General features: G+C 47.3%; 1 protein-coding gene across 2 annotated transcripts in view; it reads right to left on the bottom strand.

The window, feature by feature from the left end:
- The window catches only part of STX12 (syntaxin 12), a 40,276-nt gene extending 20,503 nt beyond the window's left edge, over window positions 1-19,773 (bottom strand). The window contains exons 1-3 of one of the 2 annotated variants that reach the window (XM_062190745.1): window positions 19,551-19,773; window positions 7,082-7,151; window positions 3,032-3,131 (exon numbers count right to left, since the gene is read on the bottom strand). In XM_062190745.1, the coding sequence (XP_062046729.1) occupies window positions 3,032-3,131; window positions 7,082-7,151; window positions 19,551-19,668 (288 nt within the window). In that variant the 5' untranslated portion in view covers window positions 19,669-19,773. Of the gene's footprint in view, window positions 1-3,031; window positions 3,132-7,081; window positions 7,152-11,838; window positions 11,905-19,550 lie in introns of those variants that run through there. The other variant, XM_062190746.1, reaches the window with a different exon arrangement.
- Between the last annotated feature and the right edge of the window lie 1,092 nt (window positions 19,774-20,865).

Below are 20,865 nucleotides of genomic sequence, written 5' to 3'. Positions count from 1 at the left end.
CTGCAGCCGGCACATCTCGCTGATCCGAAGGCAGGAGCCAGGTGCTTCTCCTGGTCTTCCATGCGGGTGCAGGGCCCAAGGACTTGGGCCATCCTTCACTGCCTTCCCGGGCCATAGCAGAGAGCTGGCCTGGAAGAGGGGCAACCGGGATAGAATCCGGCGCCCCGACCGGGACTAGAACCCGGTGTGCCGGCGCCGCAAGGCAGAGGATTAGCCTGTTGAGCCACAGCGCCGGCCAAAAATGAATTAATGTAATTTAATTTGATAGGCAGAGACAGAGAGAAAGAGATCTCCCAGCTGCTGGTTCATTCCCTAAATGACACAACATCAGAGCTAGGCTTGGTCACGCCAAAGCCTGGAGCCAGGAACTCATTCCCATGCAAGTGGTAGGGACATAACTATTTGTGTCATCACCTGCTGCCTCCCAGAGCATGCTTTAGCAGGAAGCTGGAGTCAGGAGCCACAGCCCAGACTTGAAAACAGTAGCTCTGATAGGGTATGCAGGGGTCCCAAGCAGTGTCTCATGCGACACACCTGTCCTTTTTTATAACTACTTTGGAGCGGGATGACAAAGCATGCAGTCTTCCCTCCTTTCTTTTGAACAAGAGGGCACCAAAACTCCTAACTGAACATATGCTACATTAAAAGGACAAACTAGGCCGGCGCCGTGGCTCAACAGGCTAATCCTCCGCCTTGTGGCGCCAGCACACTGGGTTCTAGTCCCGGTCGGGGCACCGATCCTGTCCCGGTTGCCCCTCTTCCAGGCCAGCTCTCTGCTCTGTGGCCAGGGAGTGCAGTGGAGGATGGCCCAAGTGCTTGGGCTCTGCACCCCTTGGGAGACCAGGATAAGCACCTGGCTCTTGCCATCGGAACAGCGCGGTGCGCCGGCCGCAGCGCGCTACCGCGGCGGCCATTGGAGGGTGAACCAACAGCAAAGGAAGACCTTTCTCTCTGTCTCTCTCACTGTCCACTCTGCCTGTCAAAAAATAAAAAAAAATAAAAATAAAAATAAAAGGACAAACTAGTACTTTTCAAACTTTTATGACAGCAATAGAAAAAAATCTACAGTATAAATTTGACTTTATGACCTGGTACCATATGTACATATATGCATAAAATAAAAATTTCATGTATAGCTGCATTGTGGCATAGTGGGTAAAGTCATTGCCTGCAACACTGGCATCCCATATGGGCACCGGTTCAAGTACTGGGTGTTCCACTTCCAAACCAGCTCCCTGTTAATACACTGGAAGATGGCCCAAGTGTGCTTGGGCCCATGCACCAATGTGGGAGACCCAGAAAAAGCTCCTGGCTTTGGTCTAGACCAGCCCTAGCCATTGAGACCACAGGGAAACAAACCAACGGATGGGAGATATGTCTCAGCCTTTCCCTCCCTCTTTCTCTCTGTAACTCTGCCTTTCAAATAAAGAAAATAAATCTTAAAAAAAATTTTTCATGTAATAATATTTGCCCTATTCATGGTACACATTCTGGTTTTTCTACTCTATTTCAATTTTTTAAAATGCTGACCACAACACACTGAAATGATTTCCTGTTCTAGAATCACAACCCACAGTTTGAAAAACAATTCAGAAGGCCGGCGCCGTGGCTTAACAGGCTAATCCTCCACCTTGCGGCGCCCGCACACCGGGTTCTAGTCCCGGTAGGGGCACCGATCCTGTCCCGGTTGCCCCTCTTCCAGGCCAGCTCTCTGCTGTGGCCCGGAGTACAGTGAAGGATGGCCCAAGTGCTTGGGCCCTGCACCCCATGGGAGACCAGGATAAGCACCTGGCTCCTGCCATCGGAACAGCGCGGCGGCCATTGGAGGGTGAACCAAAGGCAAAAAGGAAGACCTTTCTCTCTGTCTCCCTCTACTGTCCACTCTGCCTGTCAAAAATTTAAAAAAAAAAAAAAAAAAGAAAGAAAAACAATTCAGAAGGCTTTGTCTTCAGAGTCATCAGGGACAGGGTATCATCATTTAAAACATCCAATAATGAAAAGCAGTGCAAATTAAGTGCCCCCAGTGAATGGTATGGAAGCTGAAAGCAAAGCAGAATCATAATGGGCTAACATAAGTGAAGGCAGTCTTCCTGGAAGAGGAAGGACTTGAAGAAGGCCATGGTACAGGTAAATGACTTAGCCACAGCGAAGGAGAGGCCACAAATGACTTCAAGAAAGCATGAAGAAAAGTCATGACATTATTAAAGGAACAATGAACATCAATAAAATTGTGTTTTTAAATGACTGAAATGATCACTGAGCAAAGTGGCTTGAAAAGATATTCTTGGGGCCAGTGTTGTGGTGCAGCGGGTATGGAATCCTGTTTGCTCTGCTTCTGATCCAGCTCCCTGCTAATGCACCTGGGAAAGCAGCAGAGGATGGCACAAGTACTTGGGCCCCTGGTACTCATGTGGGAGACTCTGAGGAAGTTCCAGGCTCATGGCTTTGGCCTGGCCCAGCCCCTGCGATTGTGGCCATTTGGGTAGTGAACCAGCAGACAGAAGATCTCTTTCTCTCTGTTTCTCCCTCTTGCTCTCACTCTTTCAAATAAATAAACCTTAAAAAAACAAAAAACACAACAACAGAGAAATCTTTTCCCCTGAGCATTTCCTTAGCCTGAGATCTATAAATGAATCATGACATGAATATGACTGCAAAACATGAAGAAAAAAAAACATTATAGATACTGGGTACAAAACAAACTAGGACCAAGCCTCCAAACATAAAACTGCTAACCAACTCCAGAAAGATACATACATTGAGATCCCTCCTCCATTAAACCCATTTGATTAAAATACTGATAACAGATTATTAATAACAGCAGCAGCCACCACATGTGGAGTACCTACACATGCCAGACACTTTGCTACAATAAGCGTACACTTTCTCTGTATCAGCAGAGTGGTCACATATCCCCCACTTTACGGGTAAGGAAACAGGTTCAGAGGAGGGCCATCCAGCACTTGGGGCCAACTTGTGTTTGTTTCACATACTGCCTTCCTACTGAATAAGCAAAACAGGAAGTACCAACCTGTTCTGAAGCAGATAAGGGAAGGGGCAAGGATCCCAATTCCTTCAGCAATTCATTTGTTTCCTTGGCCAGCTGATTTGTGGAGTGTTGTAACTGTTGCCTAGGAGAGAAAAAGATCTGTTTCAGGATGTTGTCATTTCTTGGTGCTCAGAAATATTACCCCTGCAAACCCACTTCAAGGCATCCTCACATCACTGAGCACAAAGAACCTGCCTCACTGACAGCTACTGAAGGAAGCACAGATTGGAAATTTTAACTCTTGGGGAGAAAAGAAAAACACATTATCAGTTCAAATAAAAAAAAAATAAATAAGAAAAAGGGGCCAGCAGCTCTCTGCTATGGCCCAGGAGTGCAGTGGAGGATGGCCCAAGTCCTTGGGCCCTGCACCTGCATGGGAGACCATGAGAAGCACCTGGCTCCTGGCTCCTGGCTTCGGATCAGCACGATGCACCGGCTGCAGCACACCAGCCGCGGCGGCCATTGGAGGGTGAACCAACGGCAAAAGGAAAACCTTTCTCCCTGTCTCTCTCTCTCTCACTGTCCACTCTGCCTATCAAAAAAAAAAAAAAAAAAAAGAAAAAGGGGCCGGCACTGTGGCGTAGCAAGTAAAGGCGCCACCTGCAGTGCCAGCATCCCATATGGGCGCCAGTTCAAGTCCCGGCTGCTCCACTTCCAATTCAGCTCTCTGCTATAACCTGGGAAAGCAGAAGTAGACACAAGTTCTTGGGCCCCTGAACCCATGTAGGAGATCCAGAAAGAAGCTCCTTAACCTCTGGCTTCAGATTGGCCCAGCTCTGGCCATGGTGCTCATTTGGGGAGTGAACCAGCGGATGGAAGACCTCTCTCTCTCTCTCTCTCTCTCTGCTTCTCTGTAACTATGCCTTTCAAATAATAAATAAATCTTAAAATATATATATGTATATGTATATATATATATATGTATGTATATATATAAACAAAAGTAAACGCTACCTATACCTAAGTCTTACCTGACCATTTCAATCCACTAAACTCTCTCATAAAACTCTCACAGTGAATTGCCCAGGACTTCTGCATGGCTAATGTTTGTCTTAGTCCACTGACCAGAATCCAGGCACAGGTGGTTGAATAAAATGTTTATCAAAAGCAATGCTTCAAAAAAAGGGGAGGGAGTGGCTGGCGTTGTGGTGTACCAAGTTAGGTCACCACTTACAGTGCCAGCATCCCATATGGGTGCCAGTTCAAGTCCCAGCTGCTCCACTTCCAAACCAGCTCCCTGCTAATGCACCTGGGAAACCAGCACAACGTGGCTGGAGTCCTCGGCCCCTACCATCCACATAGGAGACCTGGAAGAAGCTTCTGGCTCCTGGCTTTGTTCTGGCCCAGCTGTGGCCATTGTGGCCATTTGAGGAGTGAACCAGAGGATAGAAGATCTCTCTGTCTTCCCCTCTCTCTGTAATTCTGCCTTTCAAAAAAATAAAAATAAATCTTTTTAAAAAAAAGCATAGCTTCCCACCTACCCTAGAGGACAATCTCCTAAGACCTATGCTCATTTCCTAGCTTAAAGCTGTTCTTCTCGGCTTTATCCTTGGCTCCCTATCTGCTCTTTATGCTTGACTTTCTGGTTCTTCCCTCCAAAACAAAGAAGCTCTATGAAGTTTAAAATTACATAAGGAGTAGAGAGGGAAGGAAATCAGAGAAGGAAGAATATGTAATATAATAAGTAGGATTGGAAAGCAATAGAAACATATAAGAGTCCTTTTCACTCATTGCTTCCTTCCTATGCTCTCAGGCATTTCTACACAGGTTTTAAGGGAGGACAGAGAAACCACTTGTGGCTGTCTGAATGTTTATGCTCCCCTAAAATTCACATGTTGGAATCCTAACCTCAGGTTTAATGCTCTTATAAATGAGGCTTCTGGGGCTGGCGCTGTGGCATAACGGATAGAGCCGCCACCTGCAGTGGCGGCATCCCATATGGGCACCAGTTCTAGTCCCAGCTGCTCCTCCTCCTAACCAGCTCTCTGTTATGGCCTAGGAAAACTGCAGAAGATGGCCTAAGTCCTTGGGCCCTTGCACTTGTGTGGGAGACCAGGAAGAATTTCCTGGCTCCTGGCTCCAGATCAGCCCAGCTCCAGCTGTTACGGCAATTTGAGAAGTGAACAGGTGGTTGGAAGATTCTCTCTCTTTCTCTTTCTCTTTCTCTCTCTGCTACTGCCTCTCTGTAACTATGCCTTTCAAATGAATAAATAAATCTTTAAAAAAAAAAAGAGAGAGAGAGAGAGAGAAAGATTCCTTGGGTGTTAAGCCTAGGTTAACAAGTGTGTGTTCCAGGGTGGGCACTGTGGTACAGCAGTTTAAGCCATGCTTGGGATACCTACATCCCATATCAGAATACCAGTCAGAGTTCTGGCCACCCTACTTCCAATCCAGCTTCCTGCAATACACCTGGGAAGGCAGCAGATGATGGCCCAAGCACCACCCACATGGCAGATCCAGATGGAGTTCTGGGATCCTGGCTTCAGCCTGGCCCAGTCCTAGCTGTTGCAGGCATTTGGGAGTGAACCAGAAGATGGAAGATCACTCTCTCTGTCTCTCCCTCTCCATCTCTGTCACTCTCCTTTTCAAGTAAATAAATCTTAACAATAAGAAAAAAGTCCATGTTCAATACTTGAGTACCTGAGTTCAACTCTGGAGTCAGTTCCTGACTCCAGCTTCCAACTAATTCAGTTCCTAAGAGGCAGTGACAATGGCTCAAAAAACTGGGTCCCTGCCAGCTATGTGGAGACCTGGACTGAGATCCCAGCTCCCAGGTTCATCCCTGCCTGGTCCTAGCTGTTGCAGGAGAATGAACCAGAAGATAAGACCTCTCTCCCTGCCTGTCTCTGTCTCAAATAAATAAGTAACCAAACTTTTTTTTTTTTTTTTTTTTTTGACAGGCAGAGTGGACAGTGAGAGAGAGAGACAGAGAGAAAGGTCTTCCTTTGCCGTTGGTTCACCCTCCAATGGCCGCCGCAGCCGGCGCGCTGCGGCCAGCGCACCGTGCTGAGCCGATGGCAGGAGCCAGGTGCATCTCCTGGTCTCCCATGGGGTGCAGGACCCAAGGACTTGGGCCATCCTCCACTGCACTCCCTGGCCACAGCAGAGAGCTGGCCTGGAAGAGGGGCAACCGGAACAGAATCCGGTGCCCCAACCGGGACTAGAACCCGGTGTGCCGGCGCCGCAAGGCGGAGGATTAGCCTAGTGAGCCACGGCGCCGGCCCGTAACCAAACTTTTTAAAAACAAGTGCCATCAAGTGGCCTTGTCCCTTTTACCAAGTGAGGACATAGCAAGAAGGCACCATCTATGATAAAGCAGGGCCTCACCACACTGTATTTGCCCTCACCCTTACCTTGGCCATCCCGTCTCTAGTACTATGAGAATATACCCATGCTATTCATAAACCACCAGTTTACAGCATTTTATTACAGTAGCCCAAATAGATTAAGATACTATGCTAATAATTATTAATTTGCTTCACTGAAAATGGGCCTCTAGCATTTGAACACACACACACACAGACGAGAATCAAAAATAAGAAGGGGTTGACCAGAGGCCTGAAATCCCAGACAGTGCTAAAATATCCAGAGCTATTTCACATCTCTCTTAAAAACACTCATAGTAATAACAGTCATTCTCTCACTTCACAATGTATAGGACGGGAAACAAAGAATATTTATTGTGCAGGATATTCTAAAGATGAAGAATAGAACTTCTAAAAGCAGAAATGGAGTCAAAAAAGATGGGATAAAAACAATCTGGAGCTCCCACCACCAGTCCACTCCTCTACCCCAGGCTACCCTGAATTATGTGTTATGTACAGTGGGAACTCAAACCAGACCATACCACCAGGAGGCCGACGTATACTCCTACACTGTCGCCCTCTCCCAGCCCCAGCTAGTCCCTCAGGACCCACTCCTCTCCTTCTCACTCCACAGATCTGAAACCTACACTGCCTTCATGTAGTCAGGACATTGAGGACATCCTCAGAGAGCCCTCCCCAGACCCCACCTTTTCAGGAAGCTACTCACAGATTTTCCTGTAGCTTGCTTGAGTCCTGCTTAGTTCCTAGTTGGCTCATCAAATTCTTTATCTGAGCAGCTGGGGAGAGTAGGGGGAAAAAGTTTATTTAAAAGAAAAACACATCATGAACACCCGACTTCTCAGACCACTGGTCTCTCTAATCTTGAATAAGTACATGCAACTAACAGAAGCCTTGCTATGATCTAAACCCTGGCATACCCATTTCTCCAAAAACTAGTTACCAGCTCACCTTTCTCCTACAGAGTAATATGTCACTAAGTAGAAGGTGACGGTTTTGTTTATCATCCCCCAAAGAACTTGCTGATTTTTCCAGATCTTTCATGGCACTGGTTAAAAAATTCATCCCCTTTGGAATGGCCTTGATACCTACTATCAATTCACATCAATGAAAATGTTTGAACTCACTAATATAATAATTTTTCTATAGCAAACAGTTCTGGAAAGACAATGTATGTTTATTATTAATAATAGGTTACCACTGATGGAGCATCTCCATGTGTCAGGCACTGTGCTAAGGGCTCTGGGGGCCAGCATTGTGGTGTGGTGGGTAAAGCCACCACCTGCAACACTGGTATCCCATATGGGCATTGGCTCAAGACCCAGTTCCCCAACTTTGGATTCACCTCTCTGCTAATGGCCTGGGAAAGCAGCAGAATATGGCCCAAGTGCTTGGCTGCCTGCACCAATGTGGGAGACCCAGAAGAAGCTCCTGGCTCCTGGCTTTGGCCTGGTCTGACCTAGCCCTAGACTTCAGGGCCATTTGAGGAGTGAACCAGTAGATGAAGATCTCTCTTCGTCTCTCTGTAACTCTTTCAAAAAATATTCGTGGCCAGCGCCGTGGCTCACTTGGCTAACCCTCTGCCTGTGGTGCCGGCACCCCAGGTTCTAGTCCCAGTTGCTCTTCTTCCAGTCCAGCTCTCTGCTGTAGCCCGGGAGGGCAGCAGAGGATGGCCCAAGTGCTTGGGTCCCTGCACTCACATGGGAGACCAGGAAGAAGCACCTGGCTCCTGGCTTCAGATAGGCACAGTGCCAGCCGTGGCGGCCATTAGGGGAGTGAACCAATGGAAGGAAGACATTTCTCTCTGTCTCTCTCTCACTGTCTATAACTCTACCTGTCAAATGAAAAATATATATATTCTTTTTTAAAAAGAGGTCTGTAGACTTTTTTCACAGCAACAGTCTAAAGTAAATATACTCCTATTGTACAAACAAGGGAATGTATTTAGGGAGGTTAAATATCTTACACAAATGTAAGGAAAAAATTCAATCCCAGTTACATCACACTATGTATATCACAATGGCTAGCTTCTCTCAATTACGCTGTCTATACCATAACATAGGCAAATAACACAGCTTTGTGTAACACAGCTTTGTGCAACCCTCTCTACCTTTTTTTGATGTTTTGCTAAGACTAGGAATGGTCAAGTCTGAATCCTGATGTCTAAACCCCTAGCCTAGCCTAGGAAAACAGAGGCCCAGAGGAATTGACCATCTATCAATAAGAAGGAAAAATCCAACACCAGGCCACCTGGAATCAGAACACCCATGTCCCTCACTGATTTCTGCAACAGGAGTAGAACCTTGGTTTCTTTTGTGCCTTGCTTTCTATTTCCTCTCTTTTTGGTTGGGAGGCTGAAGAGATGTAAGCACTCATAGGTTGGAAGGTAGCTGGGTGATTTCTGGTTAGTCTGCTTTCTTTAAAAAAAAAAAAAAAAAAAAGCTTTACTATTTATTTGAAGTCAGAGCTATACAGATAGAAGAGAGAGACAGAGAGACAGATCTTCCATCCACTGGTTCACTTCCCAAACAGTCACAACGGCCAGGGCTGGGCCAGGCTGAAGCCAGGAGCTTCCTCTAGGTCTCCCACATGGGTGGCAGAGGTCCAAGCACTTGGGTTATCTTCTGCTGCTTTTCCCAGGCCATTAGCAGGTAACTGAATTGAAAGTGGAGTGGCTGGGACACAAACCAATGCTCACATGGAATAGCAGTATGGTAGATGGCAGCTTTTCCCACTATGCCACAGTGCTTTTTAAGAGCGTTGCCTGTCTTTTATTACAGGTAGCTGAAATACAGGATATATTAACAGAATACTCTTTGCCTAGAAGAAACACACTTATCTTCACATTTCAATAGAACTTCACAGATAACATAACACAACAGGTACAGGGCTCCTCCACCGAAGGACAGTCTCCTTTCTGGTTCTCTCTGGATTAATGATAAAGTTCCACTTGTAAAACACTGGCCTGCTAGGCTAATCCTCCGCCTTGCGGCGCTGGCACACCGGGTTCTAGTCCCCGTCAGGGCGCCAGATTCTATCCCGGTTGCCCCTCTTCTAGGTCAGCTCTCTGCTATGGCCTGGGAAGGCAGTGGAGGATGGCCCAAGTATTTGGGCCCTGCACCCGCATGGGAGACCAGGAGAAACACCTGGCTCCTGGCTTCGGATCAGCGTGATGCGCAGGCCGCAGCGGCCATTGGAGGGTGAACCAACGGCAAAAAGGAAGACCTTTCTCTCTGTCTCTCTCTCTCTCACTATCCACTCCGCCTGTCAAAAAAAACACTGGTCTGCTCAAATGCTGGCACAGTGGGAAAATGAGGAAACTAATGTATGTTGCATAATTTATGAATATTATACATATAAATACAATGCTGGATGAAGCTCCTGGCTCCTGGCTTGCCCAGCCCTGGCTGTTACAGCCAACTGGGAAGTGAACCAGCAGATGGAAAATCTCTGTCTCTGTCCATAACTGCACCATTCAAATAAACAAAATAAATCTTGAGGGGGAAAAAAAAAAGCTACTTTACAATTAACACTGACTTGCAAATAGCCCCAAGTTTGATAAGAAGCAATCCTTAGGGGCCTGCATTGTGGCAAAGCAGGTTAACGCCCTGGCCTGAAGCCCCAGCAACCCATATGGGCGCAGGTTCTAGTCCTGGCTGCTCTTCTTCCAATCCAGCTCTCTGCTATGGCCTGGGATAGCAGTAGAAGATGGTCCAAGTGCTTGGGCTCCTGCAGCCACATGGGAGACCTGTAAGATGCTCTTGGCTCCTGGCTCTTGGCTTCAGATTAGCACAGCTGCGCCCATAGCCATCTGGGGAGTGAACCAGCGGATGGAAGACCTCTCTTTGTCTCTACCTCTCTCTGTAACTCTGTCTTTCAAATAAATAAAATAAATCTTAAAAAAAAATAAAAAATAAATAAAAGAAGCAATGATTAGGCAACAATGATTACTAAGAAGATTCTTAAGCAGAAATGGAACAATCCCAGTACTTACTTGTGTATACAAGTTACTTCTCCCTAGCTAAAAATCACTGTATGATGGGATTCATGAAGCAACAATTTTCAGAATTAAGAATATATAGGCAGCTGGCGCCGTGGCTTAACAGGCTAATCCTCCACCTTGCGGCGCCAGCACACCGGGTTCCAGTCCCGGTCGGGGCGCCGGATTCTATCCTGGTTGCCCCTCTTCCAGGCCAGCTCTCTGCTATGGCCCAGGAAGGCAGTGGAGGATAGCCCAAGTGCTTGGGCCCTGCACCCGCATGGGAGACCAGGAGAAACACCTGGCTCCTGGCTTCGAATCAGCGAGATGCGCTGGCCGCAGTGGCCATTAGAGGGTGAGCCAACGGCAAAGGAAGACCTTTCTCTCAGTCTCTCTCACTATCCACTCCGCCTGTCAAAAAAAAAAAAAAAAAGAATATATGGGTTGGGCCAGTGCTATGGCATAGCAGGTAAAGCTGCCCCCTGCAGTGGCAGCATCCCATATGGGTACCAGTTCAAGTCCCGGCTGCTCCACTTCCAATCCAGTTCCCTGCTAATGGCATGGGGAAAGCAATGAAAGACGAGACCGTCCAAGTGACTGAGCCCCTGCATCCAAACAGGAGACCCAGAAAAAGCTCCTGGCTCCTGGCTTCAGATCAGCTCAGCTCTGGCCATTGGGGCCACCTGGGGAGTAAATCTGTGGATGGAGGATCTCTCTCTGTCTCTCCTTCTCTCTCTGTAACTCTGCCTATTAAATAAAATAAGACAGAGTAGGCAAAGTTAGAGAGAGAGATCTTCCATTCACTGGTTCACTACCAAATAGCTACAACAGCTGGGGCTGGGCCAGGCCAGAGCCAGAAGTCAGGAGCTTCTTCTAGTCTCCCACGTGGGTGCAGGGGCCCAAGCACTTAAGCCATCTTCCACTGCTTTCCCAAGCCATCAACAGGGTGCTGGATTGGAAGTGGAGCAGCCAGGACTTGACCAGGTGCCCATATGGGATGCTGGCATTGTAGTGGGTGGCTTAACCTGTTAAGCCACAATGCTGGCCCCTCTACACTGTTCTATGCCTACAAGATACAAGCTGTCAAGCTTACATTCTAACAAGAAAAAAAAGAATGAAAGACAACATATATGAAATAGTGAAATGTGGCATAAAGAAAAATCAATTTAGGTGAGGGCTGTGAATGACAAGGGTGGGCAGAGGATACTAGTTAATATAGAATGGTCAGAGGGATCTGTCTAATAAGGTGACTTTGAGCAGAGGTCTAAAAGAAGGGAAAGATCAAGCAAGCAGCTACCTGGGAAAAGCATTCCAGACAAGAGTAATTAGCACAAAGTCCCCAGTGCAGAAGTGCTGGGTGGAAGGAGGAACAATGGGAAAAAGGCCAGAGGGGCAGAGCAGAGTGAGCAAGAGAGATAAGACCAAAGAGGCAGTGGGCCTTGCAAACAAGAATAAGGACTGTGAATTTTAATGAGCTGTCAACCTACTTGTTGGGATTGAGTGTCACAATGACCAGAATTCAAACCTGGGGCTGACTCCAATGGCTGTAATCTTCTTGCCACATTACGTTCCTTCAATAGGCTGGCTCTTCAAGGAAATAGAATGTAGTCACACAGGGCAGGCCTGGATTTCCCAGTGTTCCACTTTGCCCCACCCTATTTATCTAAGAGTTCTCTAACTTTATAGCTCTCTGTTCCAGATAGGCTGATGTCCTTGCTCTAACCAGCTCTCCTCCCCAACTCCCTCCCACTTGGGGAAATACCCTCTGTACTCACTAGAAAGCAGCAGGGTGCCTGGCACGCAGTGGGTACATAATAATTACTGATTAATTGAGCCAGCCTCCCTTGTATATTATGGACTGTGTTTAAGGCAGAAGAGGTGAATGAAGGTAAACCAGGAATAATGAGATCTGAAATCTAAGCCAGCCTTGACCACTAACCAGATAAACAGTGCTGTACAAGTCATGTCATTTTACTGGGTTTCTTTTTCATTAATTGTAGATTATATTCAGATTTAACCAACATTCACTTAATACTTAGTATTTGTGTGGCGCTTTTATTTTCTCTCATTAAATCTTTACAACTGTGTAGGGACTAAATGGTCTCTAAGCAAAATTCAATAATAATGGAATAACTCTGGTCCCATGCAACAAACTTTTTTGCAACCCAAAAGTTTGGCTTAGAGAAGTCTCCACCTGTGACTTCACAAATACAGATCACAAATAGAAGTGACTGTATGTCTCTAGAGAGCAGGGGCTAGGAACTCAATCCAGCTCTCCCGCGTGGGTGGCAGGGACCCAAGTATTTGAGCTATCACCTGCTGCCTCCCAGGACGTGTGTTAGCAGGAAGCTGGAATCAGGATAGGGGCCAGAACACAAATCCAAGCACTTGGATATGGGATGCAGGCATCCCAAGTAGGTTCTTCACCATTAGGCCAAACCCCATCCCTCAATTTTCATTTTAAAATGGAAGTCCTGGCTAAAACATGTAAAGGAGCATGGAGGAAATTAACTTACTGTGCATCACAGCTAATATCCACACTAGGAACTACTCTAAACTGAACACTCCTTCTGTGCTTCTATATGACAGCAGAATTTGAAACCCCAAATCAAAGTCTGATCATATTGAAAGCAACTACCATGACAGGTGGGAAAAATATTTTTCTCTTCATTTGATATAATCTGATGCTCTAATTCAGTATATTAAAAACAAATTCAACAAGAAAGCATTACTTACACCAAATGAGAGAACGAGCACCTATGTGGTGATTATGACAAGGAAGGCATCTCAGTGTTTTAGTCTGATGACTGTGTTCATATTCTGTTTTTAAATACTCGCAGCTATGATGAAAATGACCCAACGTAAGTAAAACTCCACACTGACAATGAGTGCTAAACATCAGAGGTCCACGCCTCCAGTCACCAGACCAGTGACTGCCTACACCTGAGTCCTGGTTTCATCACTTCCTAGATGAGTGACCTTGAGCACAAGGCTCCACTCCTCTGTGCCTCAATTTTCTTGCCTAAAAAATGAAAATAACAGGAGAATACTCTCACATCGTTGTTTTGAAGATGAAATGAGGTAATATGAAGCTAAGTTTAGAACAATGTCTGGCATATAAAAGCACTCAATTAAGGATAGCTACTATTACTATTATCAAACTCAAGAGCAAGAAAAAATGCGCTTAGCAATGATAAAATCAATTAAGTGCATAACAAATGCCAGCTACATATCCACTGCTGCTGTGCCAGGCACGAAAGAGCCCCAGAGAGATATATACTGCATAATTTTGCCACCCTCAAAAAACTAGCAGTACTCTCTCTAGGTGTAATGACAAGACCAAAAAGCATATAGTAATTAAACAATACAGAATATAAGCAAGTGCTAAACTGAGGGAAAAGTGCCTGCAATTGTTTTTTTTGGACAGGCAGAGTGGATAGTGAGAGAGAGAGACAGAGAGAAAGGTCTTCCTTTGCTGTAGGTTCACCCTCCAATGGCCGCCACGGCCAGTGCGCTGCGGCCGGCGCATTGTGCTGATCCAAAGCCAGGAGCCAGGTGCTTCTCCTGGTCTCCATGTGGGTGCAGGGCCCAAGCACTTGGGCCATCCTCCACTGCACTCCCGGGCCACAGCAGAGAGCTGGCCTGGAAGAGGGGCAACCGGGATAGAATGTGGCGCCCCGACCAGGACTAGAACCCGGTGTGCCAGCACCACAGGCGGAGGATTAGCCTATTGAGCCGAGGTGCTGGCCCAACAGGCACTGTTTTAAGTATTTATGTAAATTATTTCATTTAATCCTCACAATCCTACATAAATTATCCCACTCAATCCTCACTTTACATAAATTATCTCATTTAATCCTCATAAGGGATTACTATTAAGTCCATTTACTATTAATCCAAGATTTTATTTATTTCTTTGAGAGGTAGAGTTACAGACAGTGAGAAGGAGAAACAGAGAGAAAGGTCCTCCATCTACTAGTTTACTCCCTAAATGGCCTCAACAGCCGGGTCTGAGCCAATCCGAATCCCGGAGCCAGGAGCTTCTTCCTGACTCTCACATGGGTGCAGAGGCCCAAGCGCTTGGGCCATCTTCTACTGCTTTCCCAGGCCATAGCAGAGAGCTGGATCAGAAATGGAGCAGCAGGGACTTGAACCAGCACCCATATAGAATGCCAGTGCCGTAGATGGAGGATTATACTACTGCAACAGAGCTGGTCCCTGTTAAGTCCATTATATAGATGAGCAAACTGAGAAATGGAGGAGTAAAGCGATAGGTTTATACGGTTAGTAAGAAGATGATCTAGAGTTTAATTTTAAAGCCTGGTAGCATGACTCCTGCACCTGCCCACCTAACTACTAAACAAATAATATCATTTATTGAATGTCAACTATGTGCCAGGCAATATACTAGGCACTTTGAAATTACATCCCCTTTTAACAATTCCAATCATACTAAAGATGGAGTAACAGACAAAAAAGGAAAATAGGGGTCGGCCATAGCGTAGTAGGCTGAGCCACCGCCTGAGGTGCCAGCATCCCATATGAGCACAGGTTTGTGTCCTGGCTGCTTCTCTTCTGATCCAGCTCTCTGCTAATGCACCAGCAGAGGGAAGATCAATCTCTCTCTCTCTCTCTCTCTGGCATTCTGCCTTTCAAATAAATAATAAATATTCTTAAAGTGAGCTTAGTTATGAGGGACCGAATTTAAACACAGCTCAAAAGATGTGTATAATTAAAATTATTTGAGGGGCCGGCACTGTGACATAGTGGGTAAGGCCACCACCTGCAGTGCCGGCATCCCATAAGGTCGCCCGTTCGAGACCCAGCTGCTTCACTTCTGATCTAGCTCTCTGCTAAATAAATAAATAAATCTAAAAAATAAAATAAAATAATTTGAGAGATACAGAGAGAATATGTGTATGCTCCCAATCACTTGTTCACTTCCCAAATACCTGCAACAGCCAGGGCTGGGTCAAGCTAGGGCCCGCTGAAGCCAGGAACCAGGAACTCAATCCAAGTATCCCAAATGGGTGACAGGAACCCAATCACTTGACCCATCACCACCGCGTCTCAGGGTCTGCAGTTGAGTGCCTTAACAGGCATCTAATTGCTAGGCTAAATGCCTGCCCATAGGATTTATGTAATTTAGACAGCCAGTGAAGTAGGGAGAAGAAAGATATTAAAGAAGGAGAAAAGAATAAAGCAAAAACCTGGAACAACAAAAAACAGAGTTCATGGGCTTTAAGAAAAATGCCCTGCCTCGGGAAAAGAATGAGGAGGAGTAGGAAACGTGGCTAATTTGGGTTAAGATCACAGAGAGAGAAAGTAAGGTAGAAAGTTAAGATCTGACACAGCAGACAAGAGAGAGCCAGCAGAGGCGCTCCAGGAGGTGAGCAGCACAATGGAAACAAGACTTCGGACACACTGCTGACAGCGCCATCCGCCTGAACTAGAATGGGCGAGACCCACAACCACAGACACTAACAGTATGCTGCCGGATACAGTGTTAGGGTGGCAATGAAATCAAAAGTAAGGGGCAGAGCCAGCACCATGGCTCCCTTGGCTAATCCTCCGCCTGCGGCGCCTGGGCACTGGTTCTCGTCCCAGCTGCTCCTCTTCCAGTCCAGCTCTCTGCTGTGGCCCGGGAGGGCAGTGCTTGGGCCCCTGCACCCGCACGGGAGACCAGGAGGAAGCACCTGGCTCCTGGCTTTGGATTGGCACAGCACCGGCCGTGGTGGCCATTTGGGGAGTGAACCAACAGAAGGAAGATCTTCCTCTTTGTCTCTCTGTCTATAACTCTACCTATCAAATAAATTTAAAAAAGGGGGGGGGGCAAATATGAAAATCACTCCGAAAAAAAGAACCACCCACAGGATGTTATAACTTAAAAGTTCAACTGTTTCTTATTTTTTCAGTAAACAAAACATCAATCAGCGAAGGAAAGAACAGAAGTGCTGTTCTTTAATCTCTTCAGAATTATTAGGGTTTTTCCTGTATCTGCCTCAGCAACACTTGCCCAGACCCTTCATTCCACAACAGGTGGAGTCCAGTGTCCTTCCTCCGTCTGTACCCTGCCCAGACTGATAACAACTGTTTGTTCCAGGCAGTCAACCTTAGCTGTACCTGTAAAAACCCACACAGGGCACTGTGTATTAGGCTGCCATGCTGAGCAATTCCAAGCCCACGTCTGTGGCTGAACAGCTGGGGAGAAAAAGAGCTAGCCCCTCAAACTTCAGTGGGCACAGGTCCGTGCAGGGACCTGCACGTTTACACCCACCAGCTCACGTTCTGAGGGCGCACTTGGCTATTCCGGCCATTTCTCAGGAGAGGTTTGGGGCATAGGCACTAAGGTGACAACTGGGTAGATACAATGTCCTACGAACTTCAAAGTCCCAATTCCTCCGTAAGCAATCCCAAGCGAAGAATTTCAACTCACATGCCTATGGTCACAGGACTTGGGAGGAAGCACAAGTACAAGGGGAAGAGGCAGGAAGAGTTCTCAAGTGGTAGAAAAGCCTCCCTTATCATGCACATCAACTGAACACAATGTCCTGAGGGCTGAGACCGCACGTGAGCTGACCCCTGGCTACCTGCCTGATCTCTTCGTGTTCCTCTTCACACCTCTAACAGCAGTCCAGCCACACCGGCCTGCTCGCTCCTCTGGAACACACCCAGGCCTCTGCTCCTGCCTCTGCCTAGAATGCCTTCTTCCCAGCTTCTCACCCTCACTTCATTCAGGTATATACTCAAATGCCACCTCCTCGGACAGGTCTTCCTTGATTAACTTCCCCTCCCTCTCCTTCATTCTATATCCACTCACCCTTCCTTATACTTCAGAGCACTTATCATTGCTCTTTACTACGTGTGTGTGTGTGTGTGTGCACAGATACATCGATCTGTATAGACATATCTCTACAGATACTCACACAGAAAGCACCACAGCTTCAGGTATCCCCTCCCCTTTCTCAAAGTGTCCTCTGGAGAGTGAACAACTTAAGTCACTTGTATACCTGAAGTGTTAACTGCTATAGATCTTTTTAGCATTAAATAAACATTATAACAAGGCAAATTTCTAGTCACAAGAGACAGATCTGGTATTGCCATTTGTTAGCTGGGTAATTATTAGTCACTTTCTCAACCCCCAAAATGGAAATCATTTTGGCAATTACTTCACAGGCTGCTTCACAATAAAATAATAAAAGTAAAGCACTTTTAGTACTGTTTGGCACACAGTATGTACTCAAACTTAGCTAGTAAGTTATTAAGATGTGATTCCAAAGGTCCCCTTCAGCCCAGTGTCCAGTCTACAGCTAATTCTGACCAAGTCCATGACCAAAGAAAGCTCTCCCAGCTTTTCCTTCCTTTTCATTCAGTCCCTACCCGGTATCTCTTGATTCCAGTCTCTCTCCCTTCCAGGTCAAGCTACACATTCCTGGAGAATTAAATCCAAGCCCCTTAGCTTAGCACGTACCGCCTTTCCTGTTAGGGCCCACCTCACCTGTCCAGTGTTACTTTCCGCCACTTTCTGGAGCCCAGCACTCTAGCCAAATTAAGTTACTCTACTTTCCTTCCTACCAGACGCACCTTCAGCTTTCGCACTAGCACAATTACTCATTCCCCCCCAAATGCTCGTTTCCTCTTTACCGACAGAGTGCAAATCCTTTCCACTCTTTCCAGAACTGGTCCAAATGCCATTACGCCTTTTCTAATATCTCCCGACTGGAAACGGTTTCTCTCTCCTGAACACCTGAATAATGTTATCTGTACTTCTGTAGCTCTAATCCCCTCCACTTTAGCTTTTGGTTGTGTATGTACCCCACATGCTCCCTACTCAAAGAATCCAGGCCGGTTCCTACTTACTATACAGCCTGACATTCAAACAAACATACACTGAATGCGTACTTTAAAAATAGACATTAAAATTAGCTTTGGCCTCAACAGAAACTTTCTATCTTGATCCAGAATTTTCTGATCTAACCTGCATTACAGATCCCTCACAAAAAGACATGAGAATACAAAGTCATACTAATTTCTTGTTTCTGGATCGAACAGATCCCATATTCTTTCCACTTCCAAATTACTCAGTCTCCCAAATCACCCTTCCCATTGGAAATGTTCTACCTGCTCACAATGCTCAAATTCAACCATATACATTTAAAGTCAAAATGATAGCTTATTCCTTAAAAATACAGAACACAATTGTAATTCAGGACCAACTAGTTCTACCTATTAACAGAGTGCAGCCAAGCTCACAAAAACACGATCATAAACAAGGATGACCACCACGCCTCCCAGGGAAAGCTGCTGCCCGCAGTTTCTAAGGCTCTGAGCTTTTTCTCAGCCACAGGAAAAGCCTGTGTTTGCCTCACTCACCTCGTCTCGCTCAGACCCTAATGGTGAGGAGGGAATGTTAAGACAACCAGTGGCGTTCTTACCTCCACCGTGTCTCACCCCTAATGTGGCTGAGGCCCCTGTCCCCAGGCTACTCTGTTGGTCAGATTAGTTCAAAGGAGTAGGAAGGGGAAAAAAGCTCCATCTGCTTCAAGTCCAAAAACACACCCTCATTCTCTGCTATGGAAGACAAACAACGTAAATTGAAGTGTTTTTGGTGAATCATCTTTATTAAAACAGAAGCCATGCCAGCCCCTCAAATAGCAGTCACTGTGTCTGATTCTCGAATTCGCTACAGGAAGAACTGTGTATGAAGTCACCCAAACACAGGCACTCCCCACTTCCCTTAATTCAAAGTTGCTGATTTCGGAGGAGCCGAGGGCCGGGCAGAATGTAAACCTAAAGCCTCAACCAGTAAACAACCCCCGACCCAAACCGGCCAAAGAGGAAGGCGAGCCGGCTGGGGGGAAGGCGACGACAGGAAAAACTCGCCGGCCACTGCGGCGCCAAGTCAGCGCGCAGGTCTGACCACACGCCCCCTCCCACCCTCGGGCTGTCAGGGCCGCAGTGTCGACCCCAGCCCGGAGCCGACCGGACTTCCGAGAAGAAACTCGAGCTTCCGCGGGGGCTCGGGACCCTCGCGATGGCAGCCGCCGCCGCCCCCGGCGTGCAAGGCCCGAGACGGCCTCAGGCGTGGCCCCGGCCGCACCCGCAGCCGGGCTCCGCGTCCCGGAGGCCTCGGCCAGGCCTGTCTCCAGGACGCCCCCCGCCCCCCGGCTCGGCCCCCCGGCTCGGCCCCCCGGCTCACTGGCTTGGCTGATCCGCTGGATGTTGCCGCTGCATGTCTGGATGATGCTGTTGAAGTCCCGGACCGGGGGCCCTGAGGGCCCCGGGTTCCGGTACAAGTCTAAAGGACCGTAGGACATGACGAGGAGCTGAGACCAGCTCTCCCTGCACGGTGCTTCTACCGGAAGCAGCCGTCAGACAGGACCCGCAAGCTGGGACACCGGGAAGAGAAAGGGCGGGGAAGGGGCTGAGGCTGCGTGCGCACTATCCCCGCCCCCTCGCAGCGCGCATGCGTCTGCCCCGCCCGCCCCCACAGTGCGCAGGCGCCGCTGGAAGTGGCCCTGGCGCTGGCGCTGTGTCTTCGAGACTGGGCTCCCCCAGGCTTAGGGATGCGGGGCGGGGCGGTGACGTCACCCAGTTTGGGGACCGAGTTTCGATGAGCTCGGGTGGCGGTCTTTCTCGCCAGAGCACAGTGACAGGAGACAAGAATTTTTGATTCCCCTACGATTTGTACCAGATGATCTCAGCCCCAGTGTTTTGAGAATTCAGGCCAAATATGGGAGAAACTCAGATCTGTAACACACTGTCACCCAGAATTCCTCACTCTGCTTCCATCCTCTAAGGCTTTGGTATTTGTGGAGGACTTTTATGGTTTCCAATTCACTTTTTTTTTTTTTAAAGATTTATTTATTTGAAAGGCAAAGTTACAGAGGCAGAGGTAGAAGAAGCAGAGAGACATCCGTTGGTTCACTCCCCAGATGGCCACAAAGGCTGGAGCTGGGCCAATCCGAAGCCAGGAGGAGCCAGTAGCTTCTTTCGGGTCTCCCATGCAGATGCAGGGGCCCAAGTACTTGGGCCATCTTCTACTGCTTTCCTAGGCCATACAGAAAGCTGGATGGAAAGTGGAGCAGCAGGGACTCGAACCGGCGCCCATATGAGATGCTGCCACTGCAGGTGGCGGCTTTACCTACTACACCACAGTGCCAGCCCCTCCAATTCACTTTTATTTGGTGAAAATGTACTATGTATGAATCCTCACTGCAATTCACTTATTCATAAGCTGTTTCACAGCAAGGAATGGTGCTCTATTCACATGTTTAAGAGACATAATAGTTATTTTTAAAAAAAATATTTACTTATTTGAAAGGCAGAGTTGCAGAGAGAGACCTTGCATCTGCTGGTTCACCCCCTTAGATGACCACAAATGGTCAGCACCTGGCCAGGCCAAAGCCAGAGGCTTCATCCAGGTTTCCCACATGGGGATAGGGGCCCAAGGACTTGAGCCATCCTCTACTGCTTTTCCCAGGTCATTATCAGGGAGCTGGATGGGAATTGGA

The sequence above is a fragment of the Lepus europaeus genome, chromosome 5, assembly GCF_033115175.1.
Source record: "Lepus europaeus isolate LE1 chromosome 5, mLepTim1.pri, whole genome shotgun sequence".
NCBI lineage: Eukaryota > Metazoa > Chordata > Mammalia > Lagomorpha > Leporidae > Lepus > Lepus europaeus.
This window is presented reverse-complemented; position numbering and strand designations above follow the sequence as displayed.